The 16125-nt window shown below is 38.6% G+C and overlaps 2 protein-coding genes across 4 annotated transcripts; one reads left to right on the forward strand and one right to left on the reverse strand.

Annotated features, from left to right (window-relative positions):
* The first annotated feature begins 8661 nt into the window (after nucleotides 1-8661).
* Nucleotides 8662-11067, forward strand: LOC121786524 (transcription factor bHLH123-like). Of its 3 annotated transcripts, none has more exons than XM_042185159.1 (7): nucleotides 8662-8866; nucleotides 8996-9236; nucleotides 9332-9424; nucleotides 9569-9625; nucleotides 9808-9873; nucleotides 9959-10018; nucleotides 10669-11067. In XM_042185159.1, the coding sequence occupies exons 1-7, from the start codon at nucleotides 8745-8747 to the stop codon at nucleotides 10789-10791; spliced, it is 762 nt and encodes a 253-aa protein (XP_042041093.1). In that variant the 5' UTR covers nucleotides 8662-8744; the 3' UTR covers nucleotides 10792-11067. The 3 variants fall into 3 exon arrangements, with proteins under 3 accessions (XP_042041093.1, XP_042041094.1, XP_042041095.1); XM_042185160.1 differs by having other exon boundaries at nucleotides 9572-9625; XM_042185161.1 differs by having other exon boundaries at nucleotides 9575-9625.
* Nucleotides 11068-11159: 92 nt separating this feature from the next.
* On the reverse strand, nucleotides 11160-11779 carry LOC121787166 (heavy metal-associated isoprenylated plant protein 43-like). The gene is made up of 2 exons (XM_042185822.1): nucleotides 11695-11779; nucleotides 11160-11464 (listed from the first exon to the last, which is right to left on the reverse strand). Exons 1-2 carry the CDS (start codon nucleotides 11777-11779, stop codon nucleotides 11160-11162), a joined length of 390 nt encoding a protein of 129 aa, XP_042041756.1.
* Nucleotides 11780-16125: the final 4346 nt, after the last annotated feature.

Consider the following 16125-nt stretch of genomic DNA (forward strand, 5'->3'; position numbering starts at 1 on the left):
AAGTTAGCCTCAGCCTGTTCGGCCCGATGACAAGCAGCCGCCAACTTCCTCTGCATCTCAGCATAGTCATTGGACGCTTTGGAGAGTTCGACGGCGACGAGCTTGGAGAGCATATCGTTCCTCTGAAAATGGATAAAGAAAAAAGTCAACAAAGGGGCCACAAAAAATACAGGAAAAAAGCAAGGCCAGAAAATCAAGAAGAGAATTCACCTCGGCGAAGTCCGTGGGCCATAAAAACGGCTCACAGATATGTTCCGAAGGAGGCGCCAAGACCACATCTTTCTCTGGCGCTCTCGGGGGCTTCTGGGCCCTCCCCTTCCCCTTTGCCGAAGTCGACTCCGGCTTCTTCGGATCCGAAGAGGTTTTTTGCCTTTTCGGAGTCCTCTCGGCGTCAGACGCCGAGCTGGTGGTTTTCGGCCTCTCCGGCTCCTTGGACTCCGAAGATTTGCGGCTAGCCTTATTCAGCATGTACACTGCCAAAAAGCAAGAAAGCAAAGTCAGATTTTCTTCGTTAAAGCAGTAGAGCATAAAGATAAAGAGAAATCCTCACCCTCGGCCTCTTCGTCCGAAGACGAGATGTCGAACACGACGTCGCCCTTGACGAGCTCAGACTCCGTGTATTGTTTCCTAACTATGGGAATCTTGTTGAGCTCGCCATCGAGCTCGTCCAACGGTTCAGGCCGAGGATGACGGATAACGGACTTCGGCCCTCTCCAGGGAAAACTAGGAGCCGCGGTCCTATCATAGTAGAAGAAGCGATTTTGCCACTTCGGCCACTTCGTTTTACAAAAGGCCCTAAAGGGCTGTAAAGGGATCAAGTAAAACCAAGACCCCTTCCTCTTAAATTGAAAGAATTTAAGGATCGCCTTCAAAGACAAATCCCTTCCTAACCTACGGAGTTCGGCAGCGAAGGCCGACAAGTGCCTCCAAGAGTTCGGAGTCACTTGGCCTAAAGGAAGCTGAAAAAAATCTAGTAAATCTATAAAGGCAGAAGGGAGGGGGAAACGAAGCCCGCATTCTAAGCAGGCCTCGTACACGGTGGCGTACCCCTCCGGCGGGGAGTCAGCCCTATGATCACCGTCAGGTACCACCGCCTTCCCCCCAGGAAAAAAGTATTTTTCGGGTAGGGATATCACAGTATCCTTACTCAAAATACTATGGAAATACTCTACGGTCTTCTCCCCGGACTCTTTCCGGCCAGAAGACCCCTTATCCCCTTTCCTACCGCTACCCGACTCCGAAGAAGAAGAAGACATTTTTCTTACTTTTTGAAGGTGAAGAAAATCTGAAGAAGCTCTTGAAAGCGGAAGAAAATTTCTCGAGAAAGAGAGAGTATAGAAGACGCAACAGCAAAGGTGTTCAAATGAGGAAGAAAGAGCATATTTATCAGATTCGGGAAAGATTTCGAGATCGTTGCGCCGTTTCGAATCCCACCTTTTCAGGATTCAACGGCCGGATTTTACTGTCGCATTTAATGCAGGCACGCGCAAGGCACGTCCCCTGACGTCAGCCTCCCCCTTACCATTATCCAGAATGCCGAAGTGACTCACCTCGCCGAAGTGATTCACTTCGCTTTTCGGGGGGGTAGTGATGGGGTACGAACTAAACCCTAATGGCAAGCCCAATAACAGTGACGGCCCATCAGCCCAGAGCCCAAGAAAGAGTATCTGTTCGGCACCAAAGAGTTCGGCACGACCAAAGAGTTCGGACTCAGCCTACAGCTCGGTAAAAGCCGACCAGTCAAGCTCTCCTCTCAGATCGGCAAGAGCTGATCGGTAAAGTCCAGCAGTTCGGTCTCAGCATTCGACCGAACTAGGAGTTAGTGGACTCATGAAAGGCCTCCACGACCTCCGCTATACCCACGATCTATTTAGTGGTACGAAGCAGTTATTGAACAGTTATTGCTCACCCACGATCTTGTTAGTGGGGCTGCAAACCACGACCTTAGTTCAATGTATAAATAGAACTTAGATCAGATAGAAAAGGGTTAAGCTCTCTAGAGATAAAATACCATATAGCAAGTCTGTGTTGTAAGCTGTAATCCCAGATCAAGCAATACAATCTTGCCCTCCCTTCTTCCCGTGGACGTAGATTTACTTCAGTAAATCGAACCACGTAAATTCTTTGTGTCGTAATCTTCATTCTCTACCAGCATTTACTAACATCAGAAATTCGCGGATCCATCATGTGCCTTATAATATCGAAAAATGTATATGCCATGCAACACAGAGGCACATGAGTATATTGATAATAATGGAGAAGAAAGAAAAACTAATTAAAATGAATAAAATTTCATTTAATTCTCGTCTTCCTCTCATGACAATCCCCTGATTTAATACGGAGTAACAAATTAAGGAAATTTATTTAAGGATATAAGGTGACAACATTTTGACCTCACGCTTGCATGTGTATATATATATATATAAATGGCCACATCTCTTGGTCTTTGGGAATTACAATTATATCAATACAGAAAAGTCTTTGAAATTATGTTGTTCATCACCACCATAATTAAATGTCGTGTTCTGTCAGCTTTATTCAAAATTCAATAACAAATTCAGAAGATACTTTATGTAGAATTGTAGATCTTTCTAGTCCAAACAATTCACATTGAAATATAAGTATGTCATATTCCAACATACTGATATATATAGCGAGAAGTGCCAAAATGATAAATTTATAACTAAACCAGATTAATAACAATCTTTTATATTATTTTTTATTATATTATTTTTTCGTCATTTGAACTACTTATTACTTCTTTTATCTTATATTATTTACACTTTTCTATTTCAGTTTGTCTCATATAAATATTTTAAATAAGAATTAAAATATTTAATTAATAGTATCGCATCTATACATATCTAATGGAGCAGTCGTGAAACTCCTCCAGAAATTACTATGATACCTTTTTAGAGGGAAAATGATAAAAGCACGAGTATTTACTTACTTTTTTTTATAAGAGTGAACTGCATGAAATATCCATAATTTTTGCACTTATTGCACCAATGACCCATAAAAAAAAGCATCGTAGGGGCCTAACAAAATATACAATCATAAACGAGGATTTTTCGGACGATAACACCCTCATGCTCTTAAGGCCATCCACTACGCGGCACGTCACCATCCCGTGTTCCGTCGCGGAGAGACGGAACGCTCGCGCGACGTGTTGCGGCACACCAGCCCGCCCCGCGACCCGTCCCTGCGAGATAAGAGACGGGCAGTCTCGCCACGCGCCATGGCGACGTGGCGCTCCCCTGCGCCATGCGTGACGCCCACTCGCCGGCCGGCTAGTGGCCGTCGTCACGCATTGACGCAATAAATCTTTTTTTTACAAAAATTCGAATTTTAAAAAAAACAAAATAATTTTTTGTAAACGGTAATATTACCGTTTATATCCGTTTTTTATTTTATTTTATTTTATTTTTTAATTAATTTTTTTACTCTATATATACTCCTAATTCATCCTCATTTCACACACAACTACACATCTATTCTTCCTAAATCATCTCAATTTTCTCTCCATTTTTCATCTAACATCTCATCACAAAATGTCCAGCGACGGCAACTCCAGCGGTGGAGGCTCCGGCGGGTGGGATATCAACGCGTTCGACGATTGGGAGGCCATGTACAACACACTGGGTGGTTCCGGTTCGTCGACGTCGGGCACCTAGGGTTTCTGCGACGCCGGGGGGTTACCAACCACCCAATTTTGACGTGGATGCATATGCACGTCCCTCCGCCCCGTGGTATTCGCAGGGATTATCCCAGATTCGGGAGGATTTTCCCTTTGAACCCACGCCGGGAGTAGGCCGAGGCGGGGGAGGAGGCCGAGGCGGTGGAGGAGGCCGAGGCGGTGGAAGCTCCAGGGCGGAAGCCCAGGCGGGCGAGGAGGAGGAGGAAGAAGAGGAAGAGGATGAGGATCTAGGCCGGCATCCGTACAGCAACAACGAAACGATGGCTGTGTACAACGCCTGGATTTCAATCTCGTACGATCCTATCGTCGGGAATCAACAACCCCGGAAGTGCTTCTGGGAAAAGGTCTTTGAGACCTACCACCAGATCAAGCCGAAAGGGTCCCGCAAGCGCACATATAAAATGATCCGCTCTCACTTTGACCGAGTCGACAGACAGGTCAAAAAATTATGTGGCATCTACTCGACCGAAGCGGCGCACTACCAAAGCGGCACCACGGGAGCCGACATTCTGAGGGCAGCTTTGCGCGTCTACAACCAGGACACCGGCAAACAATTCAAATTTGTTGATGTTTGGCAGGCCGTCAAGGACAAGGAACGGTGGACCGGCGATGTCCGCTCTAGCTCGGGCTCAACCTCGAAGCGCACGAAGCACACGGCGAGTGGCCAATACTCGTCTGGTGACACCGGTGAGGGCAGCGACGCACAAGAGGCTGCATCACATGAGTTTGCGGGTACGGCCGGCGATGACGGGGACCCAGCCGTGGGCGCCGTCGGCCGCAAGGGACGAAGGCGGCGAAAGCGGCTAGAACGAGGAAGGGCCGAGGCGAATCAAGCCAGGCGGCCTTGGGATCGGGCTCGGGGGAGGCTCGAACACCCTTATGGCGGTGTACATGACCGCCATAATGGCGGACACTTCCCGCTTCTTGCCCGCCCAATTCCAAGCCTGGTGGAACAGAATTGTGCATATGGTAGCACAACTTGGCCTTCCACCTCCTATTGCACCTCCATCGCCTTCGGGGGATGATTCGCCTGCGGAGTAGTTTTTCTATTTTCTTTAAATTTGTATTTTAAATTATGCAACGTGTAATTTTTTAGGATTTTAATTGTGTGTTTTTTATTTTTTTAAATTTTAAGTTGTAATTTTTTTTAATGAAGTGTGTTTGTTTTAATTGAATTGAGTTGGAAATAAAAATAAAAAATGAAATTGAATGAATAGTAATTTAAGGGACGGTTAAGGATGGAGGGTTGCAGGTTCCGTCCTTTAGTTAAGTGATGGAGTAAAAAAGTACAGTGAGACCCTCAAATGATAGTTTAAGGAACGGTATAGAGATAGTATAGTTAATGACCGAACATTCTTGTCAAATTACCAGACTGATGATGACGCCGCCCGGCAGCATGCACTGTGGACTGACACATCAAGTGATCAACTAATGAAATCAAGTGTCGTGTCTTCTCTCCGACGCCTATTCTCAACCTGAATTCCGGCACATTCCGCGCCCCCTCTCAGCCTCGTTGATGACGGCGGCGGCGGATTTCGAGGCACGCCGTTGATTGCTTTCCCGTTTCCGGCGAGTGGCTCTTTTTCCAAGAACACACCCTATGAAATCGAGCAACCTCTCTCACCCAGTTTCTGAAATGTCAACTTCCCATTGCTTCTGTTCAAAATTGTGAAAAAGAAGTGATCGTTTTTAGATGGAATGAGTAGCAACGCATTTATTGCTTCGTCAGCGAGTTGTTGTGAGTGATTAATTGACGGAGAAAATGAGGTCTCGAGTTTAATGGAGGATTAAAATCATGTAATCGACAAATTCTTCAAGGAGAAAAAACGTGAAAAGCTGCGGATTTTCGAATTGGAGAAAATCAATTCAAGCAAGAAAAAAATATATAGATGAAAAAAGAAATGAGTGTATGCTTGTGTGTAAATTTGTTATTCAGGTAAAAAGAATATAAATAATTAATGAATCCATATATTGACCCAGAAATAGTATAAATAAGATCTGGCATAATTAAAGAATTTGGCCTTTTTCTTCTGCTTGGAAATATAAGCTGCTGGCGTAAGTAGAATATTTTATTTTAAATTCTAAATAGGGATATAAAAATATTTTATTGTATAAAATTAAGATATTTTAAAATAGAATAAACTATATGATTTGACAAATCATTGGAGGTATGTGTAGTTGTGCAAAGTAGGTGGGCAGGTTTGGTGGTCGTCCGACAAAATTGCCCTTCAAGCCATTTGGGCATTTTAGTTCGAAAAATGGCTAAAAACACTTCGTTTGTGATGGTATATTTTGTTAGGCTCCTTTGGTGCTATTTTTTTTATTAAGAGTCACGGGTGTAACAAGTACAAAAGTTAGAGATATTTCATGTTGTTCACTCCTTTTATAATTGTTATTGCACGTGATAGAGAGAAAAAAGAGGGGAGGGGACAAGTTACAGAGAAAAGAGACGGAGATCATTGGTAAAAAAATAAAATAGACATTATTGGGCAAAAAATTGGTCTAATGAAATGGTAGCTTCTCAAAGAAGATTAAACTCTTATATAAACACACTTATACACCATTAACTGAATTTGCATTTTCTTGGACTGATTTCTGATTTTTTTGTTTTTAACTTTGATTGCAGCAGAGCAAAGCTCTTGGAATCCGGCGACAGCTCTGACGGCGGATGAGCGCAGCAAGGCTGAGGGAGGAGGGGTGGTGGCAGCAAGGCGGCGGCTGGCCGAGAAAATGTGAGGGATGAGCGAGAGAGATGGGGACGAAATGTGAGAAGAGGAAGTAGAGAGACACCATACTTATCATGGTATCTGTAGCCGCCACTTCAAAGATCCGATCTTTACCGGCAGCAGGATGACAGATGCGTGAAACGAGAGACAAGGCAGCCGGATGATGCAGCGGGGTGGCGAGTAAGGCATAGCAGTGCCACGGGTGAGAAGGCGCGGCAGGCGGAGCGGCAAGGCGGTGTGGAAGGAGAGCCGACGAGGAAGAAGAAGCAGTTCTCTGGCCGGGGAGAGAGAGATGGAGGCGTGCAAGTTGCTTTAGGGTTTTAGGATAATATTAATTTAATGTATATTGTTTGGACTTTGTTTTAATATTTTAGTGAGCTTTTAGTGTGTTGGATTTTGAAGTCTAATTTAGATTTTAAATAATGGTATAAAATTACTCACTAAATTTATTGTACTATACATCTTTTTTAATTAAATAAAATTTTGATTTGAATGTTGTACACTATTATTTTATTTTAAGCTAAATTTAATTTGAACTTCTAATTTATTGGATTTTGTATAATATATATTTATAAATTATTTTTTTATTAAGTAATTAAATTTATATACTCCCTCCGTCCACGAAAAATAGGACACACTATGAATGACACGGATTTTAATGTGGAATTGGTAAAGTAAGAGAGAAGTAATGTTAGTGGAATGTGAGGTCCATATTATTTGTAAGAGTGAGGGAAAAAAGTAAGAGAGAAGTAGTGTTAGTGGAATGTGAGGTTCATATTATTAGTAAGAGAGAGGGAAAAAAAGTAAGAGAAAAATTGATGAAAACTTTCCCTTTTTAAATGTGCTCTATTTTTTGTGGACAACCAAAAATGACAAATGTGCTCTATTTTTCGTTGACAGATGGAGTATTAGAATTGAGTTGACTTTGATTTACTCATATTTCTAAAATTTTGAAATGTGTATATATTGAATTTAAATTTGGCTAAACCAAATACTAGTAATTATAAAACACCAATAAATAATGATAAGAAGTGAAATTAAATTAATGTCATTATTAAATAAGAACAATGTTGCATCACATTAACATTTTTATCAATACGAGTGCATACTATGTGTTATTTTCTTTATATTAGATCGTATGTATATTTGGTGTTACTTCAACTTAAAAGGAAAAAAAAATTTCATATCTTTTTTTACTAAGTAATTAAATTCATAGTATATAGTAAGAATTGAGTTCAACTTGATTTACAATTACTCACATTCCTCTTTTTAAACTTCTCAATATTGGAATATTAGCTGAAAATTATATGTGTGTTTACAGTTTGATAAAATTCATATGTGGCAATACACGGGGTATTATTTGAAGAAATAATATCTGCGAATAGGATGAAAAATAAAAATAAGTTTGGAATGAGTAGAATAGAATGGAAAATAAGATAAAGTAACAGTGTAAGTTTTTGACGAAATGTACTAATTTGAAACACTAATAAAACTTTTTGTATGTTATTTCATCTGTTCGCGAATAGGAGTTCCATTTTTCTATTTTAGTCTGTCCGCGAATAAGAGTACCGGTTCATAATTACTATAAATGTCAAAGAGGCCCCACATTTCATTAATTCAATCCACTCACATATCATTTAAAAGTTAAAACTAATATATATAAGTGGAACTCGTATTCCACTAACTTTCTTCAATCCGCTTTTCTTAACATTTCTTAAAACATGTGCCGCAAATGATATGTGACATTAATCGGTTGCCACATGGCATTAATCATAACTGCCTAATATTCAAACCCTGAGAGTAATATTTGATCTTAGTTCTGCATTAACATATTGTTCAAGTATGTATGACTAATTAAATCTTTTAAATTTTATGTATATAAGTATATTCACGTACTACTCAGTGATTGAGGAATTTGTTATATTCAAATGTTTGGGGGCAAAGAGAGTATATTCATGTACAAAAAATAATAAACCCTAGAGAAAGAACAACATAGTCATATGATCCATTTTATAGACCAGGTGAAATAGATCTTTCATTTTCGAAATATATATATATATATTGCAGGAATCAATTAGTAGTCTGATAAACATTACTAGGACTAAACCAATACTAAAGTAAACTATAGTATATACTCCTTATTATAAAATTAATACTACTATTTCATTTTGTTTGTTTAGTTTGAAGTATAAGTGAGAGAGAGAGCCCTCATTTCTTGAAAATTTAACACTTCAAAGGGCTATACATATAGGGAGAGAGAGAGAGAGAAGACTTGTTGCTTGTTGATTGAATCATTTAGTTATAGTTGCTTCAAAGATTATATGATGGAGTCCTCAAACTTATATGAGTTGCAACAACAGCTTGCTTCTTTTTCTTCTTTAGCAACTGCTCAATCCACAACTGAACTACCACACACACACCAATGGAATCCAAGCTTGCCTCTGTATGCATCTCACTTTTCTTTTTACCTAAACCACACACAAAAATCATGTTATATAATCCCACTTTAATTTTTAGGGCACCATTATTAGACTCTAATCAACATCATTCTATATATGTCATTTTTTCGCAGGAACAACGATGCGTATGATCACTACATGAATCAAATCCTTCCTATGTCAGCAGCTCAACTCACCGCGAATAATTATTTTGGACACGAAAGGTGCCCTAATCCGGTCGATCTTTGTCACAGTAGCTCAAGCCCTTTATTCTCCTCTCAACTCGGTTGGAATGTTTCCCCATCTCCACCTTCTGCTAACGTTGATTATGTATTGGATAGTGTCATCACCTCTTCTTCAACCTCCTCTTTCAAGGTATACTTCCAAATTGATGTATATATATGCTATGCTATATTAGTTCCCATCAATTAATATTTCTATAATTAATTACAAGTGCTTGTACATGTAAGGATAAAGGTATTTCCAGGACAAAGAGGGTTTCTAGTTTATCTCAAAAAGATGCAGCACCAAAGAAGAAGGCAGCCTCGTGTACATTGCCTAAGGTGACATACATCATATTACATGAAATTATTAATTGATTAGATATGGTTATATTACTGCATAGTATTTAATTAATTAATTAATTAAATGATAAATTAGTGTGTTAATTTTGTGAAATTGATGTACAAATATTGAAATGGAAAAAGGAGAAGATAGGAGACAGGATTGCAGCTCTCCACAGACTAGTGGCTCCTTTCGGCAAGGTAAATATAAATTCTTATATAAGCACATACTCATGTCTTCATCATAACCCACTCACCACTAGCCACAATATATTAATTATATATATGTAAATAAATGTATATATATAAAGTAGTAGTACATATTTTATAATATTGGCCATGTTTTGTAGTATAACAGTATTATTTATTTTGGTAATGGGCAGACAGATGCAGCATCTGTACTAACTGAAGCTCTTGGGTACATTCAGTTTCTTCATCATCAAATCCAGGTTAAAACATACACAAACAAACACATACACATATATTTACATTGAATATAATGTCAATAAACTAGTTTTCCTTGTTTACATTCAGACATTGAGCATGTCTTGTATAAAGCAATCCCAGAGCAATCACCTACAATGCTTTCAACGGGTAAGAAAAAATGTATATACATGTATGATACACACATACTATATTGGGAAGGATCAAAGAGAATGAGAAATGTTAGTAAGAATTGAGAATGACACACGAATTGCGCTACAAGGAAAGTCCATGTACATAAGAAATTCTCGAATAAGTACATGGGTTTTTAGTGCCATAATTGGTGAATTATTCGCAAAATTTCTTGTTCAAGGAATCTAACGTGCTTATGAATTCGCCTAATTCGTATTTATGAGTCATTCTCACTTCTCAAGTTAAATAGAATTTTCACTATAGTTCAAATAACAATCTTCTTATCGTGAGAATTATGAGTACTCTACAATAAAATTACAATTAATTGTATTATGATAATACTAATGTGCTTCTGTGTAAGAAATCTAGTGTTACTAAAAAAGTGCATGTGTGTTTGGATTTTTATTATGGATGCACATTAATTTACAGTTGTCAAGAAAGTTATATGTTCAATACTACTCAAAATAAATGAAAATATATATGTTCCATAAGTAGTCATAAAAATTAAATTTTTGCGTTATTGTATGTTATGAAAATGACTGCCGAAAAGCATGATTTTCTTTTTTAGGTAGTAATTTATATTTAGATAGAATAGCATTATAAATTAGTGGATGATTAATTTTGGACAGGTTTCGAAGGGGAAAGAGTGTTGGGACGCAAAGCAAGTTGATCTACAAAGTAGAGGGCTTAGTCTTGTGCCCATTTCTGTTGCCGCCTACGTTTCTTCATCTAGTAGCGTTGGACTTGATTGATGACATCCATGACGACGACGAAGACGACGAGAGAGACAACCATGTTGATGAATAATTACAGAAATTCATTAAGCTGCACAAATTAAAGATAATTAGTTGCTTGCCGCAAATAATCATGCTTTTTGGAATGCATATCTCCTACATGGATTTTCTTGTTTATGATGGTAGTGTTTACTTTGTTGTTGGAATTGACTAGATTGTGCAATCAATTGGATTACACTTGTTAAAACTTGATTTGACATTATAATTTATGCAGATATATATGCCTTTCAAGTATGATTCACGTTCTGCTAACTTTTTTCACCAATTTTCTTTTATAATTCTCAAATTCGTGTCGAATGAAAGTGGGACGTGGTACAAAAAAATAATCACAAGATGTTACATTGTGTAGTAGGTTGTTCCCAATGAGTGACGGGGTAAACCGGAATCCTCTCACAAAGTGGGCATATGAAGGGCGTATGATGAATATGTTCAATTGGCTTTTGCTCTGCCTTTTTTTCTTCGGGCTTCTTTGGTTCGGGCTTTTTCTCCTGCGGTTTTGGAGGAGGCCCGATGCTCACCACTTCTGCAAATTTTCCAACTTTCCTTGTTTTCACTATTATCTCATATGGATCTGCATCCCCTGTCACACTTATTGTACCCTTTGCTCCATCCACTTCCACTTTATCAACCCCTAAACCACAATATTCATTTACAAGGGAATCTTTATTTATTCACACAATTATTCTCATCATCTAATAACTCACATCTAAATTTTCACACTCATTCATTATGTGTGGTTTGCATGCTATTGCGCAAGAGCATGGATTTATTCGGTGATCAAAGATAGAGGTGGTAGAACTCCATGAACACAAAAAAAAAGATTGAAATGAATTAGTACTAGTAGTTAATAACATGAAGTACCTGGTAAACCTGATACAGCTTTGAAGATGTTGGTCTTGCATTTGTTGCATGATATGTTAACCTTCAACACAGTTTTTTGGACCATGGCAACAACTTTTTCTATGTACTATTAATTTTGGATATAGTAGTAAACTCATTCATTTCCATGAATTCATCATGGATAATAATGAGATGGATCTTCTCGGATTATTCGCCCTTTTTGTTAAGAGATATATTTGGTCTTTAATTTCTTGGTTCAAAGGACAAATAACTTTGTTTATATCAACTGCCTTCGTTTTTTCAACCTTAGTTTTTGGCATTATGTATGTTGATTATCTATCTTGAATTAAATTTTATTTGTGTTAGTGAGGTTTTAGTTACATACAATACCAAACTTCGATAAAATCAAAGCATGTATTAGTTTTTGGTAGTGAGGGTTTTTCAAGTCTGGTTTTCTTTCTTTACAATTTGGGCCTATATCCATGGAGTTATATTATTTCTTGGATTTCAAAGTGAGGGTATTAATACTCATTTCGTTTCACATTTATTTGACACATTTTCTGAGAAATGTGAGTTTTTTTACATGGAAAAAAAAGTTTTAGTTAACAAAATAAAGGAGTGGATAACGAAATTGTGTGCAATGAATAAATTACGTTAGCTTTTTGCTATTTAAAAAATTTCCAATTTAGGCAGTGGTCTATTGGTAAAAAAAACCAAATAACGTAAAATTGCCCATTGAAATGGAGCGGAGATAAAAGGTCGGTGCCGCCCGTGACCCATGGGCCATACATTTTTAATTAGCCCATTTCAGCCCATTTTTAATACGTAAATTTACCCATTGAAATGGAGCGGAAATAAAAGATTCTGTTCACATAAATCACATGTTAATCATTCATTGACAATAAATAATACTAGTAATAATTAATAATTACTATGGAATCTACTACATACATCGAACCAAATGGGACCTGGCCTGACAACGTTTGAAAATCTGTTTTATATAGTACTCCGTCAATAAACTTTTTAATTGAACTAAATTTAGTATTAAAAGGTGACTAAATCTCAGCACAATTCTGTAAAAAACTTTTTAATTTCTTATATAAAAAATATTGACTTGAAATGAAGCGTAGAAAACGATTCAAATATGATTCAATAGATCATCTCTTAAATACAATACTAATGATTTAGAAAAATTTACTGAATATGATCAAGTTAAATACACTATCATTAACAGTGTTGTTAAAATGTAGAACACATTTCAAATACTGGCCAGTAAAATTGATCAAAAAATACAAATCGGATTCCTAACAAAAACATCTTCTGATTCTAAAAGGTCAAAAAATGAAAAATGATTGAGATATAAAGATGATTCATGATTTTAATCAACTTCGGTATGTGTTCCATCATCGATTCATATCCAGTTTTGGTAACCTAAAAAAAGGATAAATTGAGTGCGATAAACAAAATTGCTAAATGGACTATATTTTTATGCATAGCACGAGCTAGTGGTAGAGATGCCTAAGGTTTTTGGTTCGGGCGGATAACCGCGGAACCGTGATATTTAAATCGAACCGAAACCGTCACTTTTGGAACCGTGGTTCGGTTCAGGTTCCAAAATTTCGGAAACGAAACCGAGCCGGAACCGCCGGTTCTGGGCGGATCTAGACCGGAACCTCGAAAAACCGCCGGAAAACTGTGAAACCGTGCCGAAACCACCAAAAACCGCCAGAAACCGATGGTTCGGAATCGTGAAAAACCGGAAAAAAACCACCGGAAAACCGGCGATTCCAAACCGTAACCGTAACCACCGGTTTTGGAACCGGAACCGTAACCGCGAAACACCTTCGCGGTTCGGTTCCGGTTCAACAACTTCTAAAACCGGAACCGGCGGTTCCGAATCGTAACCGCCGGTTCCGGAACCGTGGGCATATCTAGCTAGGGCTATCACTAATTCATTTTCTACAAGATATATAAACAATAATACTATCGATAATCATTGCAGTTTTGATTATTGAGTAAATGGACCGTCGAATCGATAATCAGGTCATCCGCAACGCTGTCTCTTATCCGTCTAATCTGTTCACTATTCATGGACCCCATTGTACTTTTCATCTCATCTCTTAACTAAGAGACAACACCTATAACCCTCCATTTCTTAACCATCTCATCCCTTAACTATTCATTCAATTTCATTTTTTATTTTTATTTCCAACAAATTCAATTAATAAAAACACACTTCATTAAATAACATAAAATTACAACTTATAATTAAAAAAAACACATAATTAAAATCCTAAAAAAATAAAAATTACATAATTTAAAATATAATTTTATAGAAATTATAAAAACTACTCCGCCGACGAATCATCCCCAGAAGGCGGTGGCGGTGCACTCAAGTTACCTGGAGGCGGAATACCAATTTGTCTTGCCATAAACTCAATTCCGGCAAGATGGGCTTGATATTGAGGATGTGTCATGCGGGAAATGTCAGCCATCATGGCGGTCAAGCACATGGACAATAGGGTGTTCGAGCCCGAGCCTGCCTGGCTTGATTCGCCTCGGCCCCTCCTCCCTCTAGCCGCCTTGGTCCCTTGCGGCCGACGGCGCCCACGAGAGGACCCTCCTGCATCGGTGGTCGTGCCCTCAACCTCTTGCCTGACCCGCCCTCACTAGACGAGTATTGGACACCCGCCGTGTGCTTCGTGCGTTTCAAGCTCGAGCTCGTGCTGGACTGGACACCGCCAGCCCACCTTTCAACGTCTCTGACCGCTTCCCAAACATCGACTGACGAACACAGATTTTGCATGTTTTTAAGGACTAGATTTGACTTGTTTTAAATGTCAATCATGCAAATTATGTTCTTAAATTGCATATGTTATACATTTGGTATTTTTGACGTGTTTGTTGATAAATGATAGAAAAAGATAGAAAAAGGTGAAAAAAAGCCAAAGTGCAGCAGCCTCTGTTCGAGCCCATTCTGGAAGCGATTTTGAAGTCCAATCAGTGCTTACTATATGTCATTCTCTTCGTCTTCGAAAGATCTTCGCGTGGATATCTCGCATGTCTCAATCGGAGTTCTGTGGAGAAAGTTATGACAATTCTACGAACATTGCGCAGTGCAGTCAAAGCTGGCGGGAATTTAGGCGGAAATTCACGGAAGAAAAGAAATTATTATATTGTGAAGCCAAATCTCTCCTATTTCTTGTAGGGCACGAAATTTATCAAAAATAAACCTTTTTCCAGCCTATAAATACCTCTAAACCTAATTCACAATCTTCATCTCAGAGCCTCCAATCCTTCTCTCTCTCTACACTTCTTCCATTCCATCTTCCACACATAATTCATCCATCTTCCATTGGAGCGGAGCTCTGCAGATGCAGGCAAGAAAAGACTGAAGATTGAAGATTCAACCTTGGGTTTTATCAATTTCTTTCATGTCTTATACTTTTATTTTTGTTTTTACTACTTGTCTATGAGTAGTTAAACATCATTTGTAGATTTTTTGGTGAAAACTATTATGAATATGTTTTGATTTATTGAATTGAACCCTTTTCTAGCTCTTGTGATTGTTTTGCTTGTTCTTGTGCTTTTATTGTTCTTTTGTCTGGCCAACTTTAGAACTATGTCCGTTTAACTAGATTAATCGAGAGATAGCTAGTTTTACGTGGTAAAAGGAACGAGTACAACACATAGGTTTATCTGCACTCGAGAGAGGGGATCCTTTGTGAGGGCTTGAGTCTTAGGAACTTAAGGAGTTAGAATCTAATCTATTGGAAGGAGACTTTGATAGTTAGACTCTAATCTACTGGATAAGTGCACTCGAGAGAGGGCTTATCTGAAAATCGCGACTTTCCTAATAATCCTGGAGACACATAAAGGTAAGGGTTCTGTGAGATTAATCATCACTAGGTCGTAGTAGTTGGATCCTAAAACTCTACTTTCTTTAGCCTGCTTTGTATTATTTTATTTTTATATTTGTTTATTTTTTTGTCTAGTTTATAAAACCAAAACCCAAAACTCTGTGTCTCTAGATAGTATATGACGCTTAGTATATGATAGCCAGTTGCAATCTTATTCCCTGTGTTCGATATCCCGGTACTGACCTTTAGCTATACTAGTTCTACCCTGTAAACTTGCAGGTATTTTTAGTGCTAATAAATAGTGCATCATCGACATGTTTGAATTCTTTGCATTTGTCGTCAAAAAAGACTCGCAAAGCCGCTCTCAGAATGTCGGCTCCACTAGCTCCGCTTTGGTAATTCGCCGTTTCATTCTTGTAGATTCCGCAAAAACTTTTGACATCTCTGTCAACTCGGTCAAAATGACTGCGGAGCATCTTCATGGTGCGGCGGCGGGCCCCCTTCGGCTTGTTCTCATTGTAGGCGTCGGTGAGCTTTTCCAAAAAACACTTGCGGGTTTGTTGATTCCCGACGATGAGATCGTACGAGACGC

This window comes from Salvia splendens, chromosome 22 (genome assembly GCF_004379255.2).
Source record: "Salvia splendens isolate huo1 chromosome 22, SspV2, whole genome shotgun sequence".
Classification (NCBI taxonomy): Eukaryota; Viridiplantae; Streptophyta; class Magnoliopsida; order Lamiales; family Lamiaceae; genus Salvia; species Salvia splendens.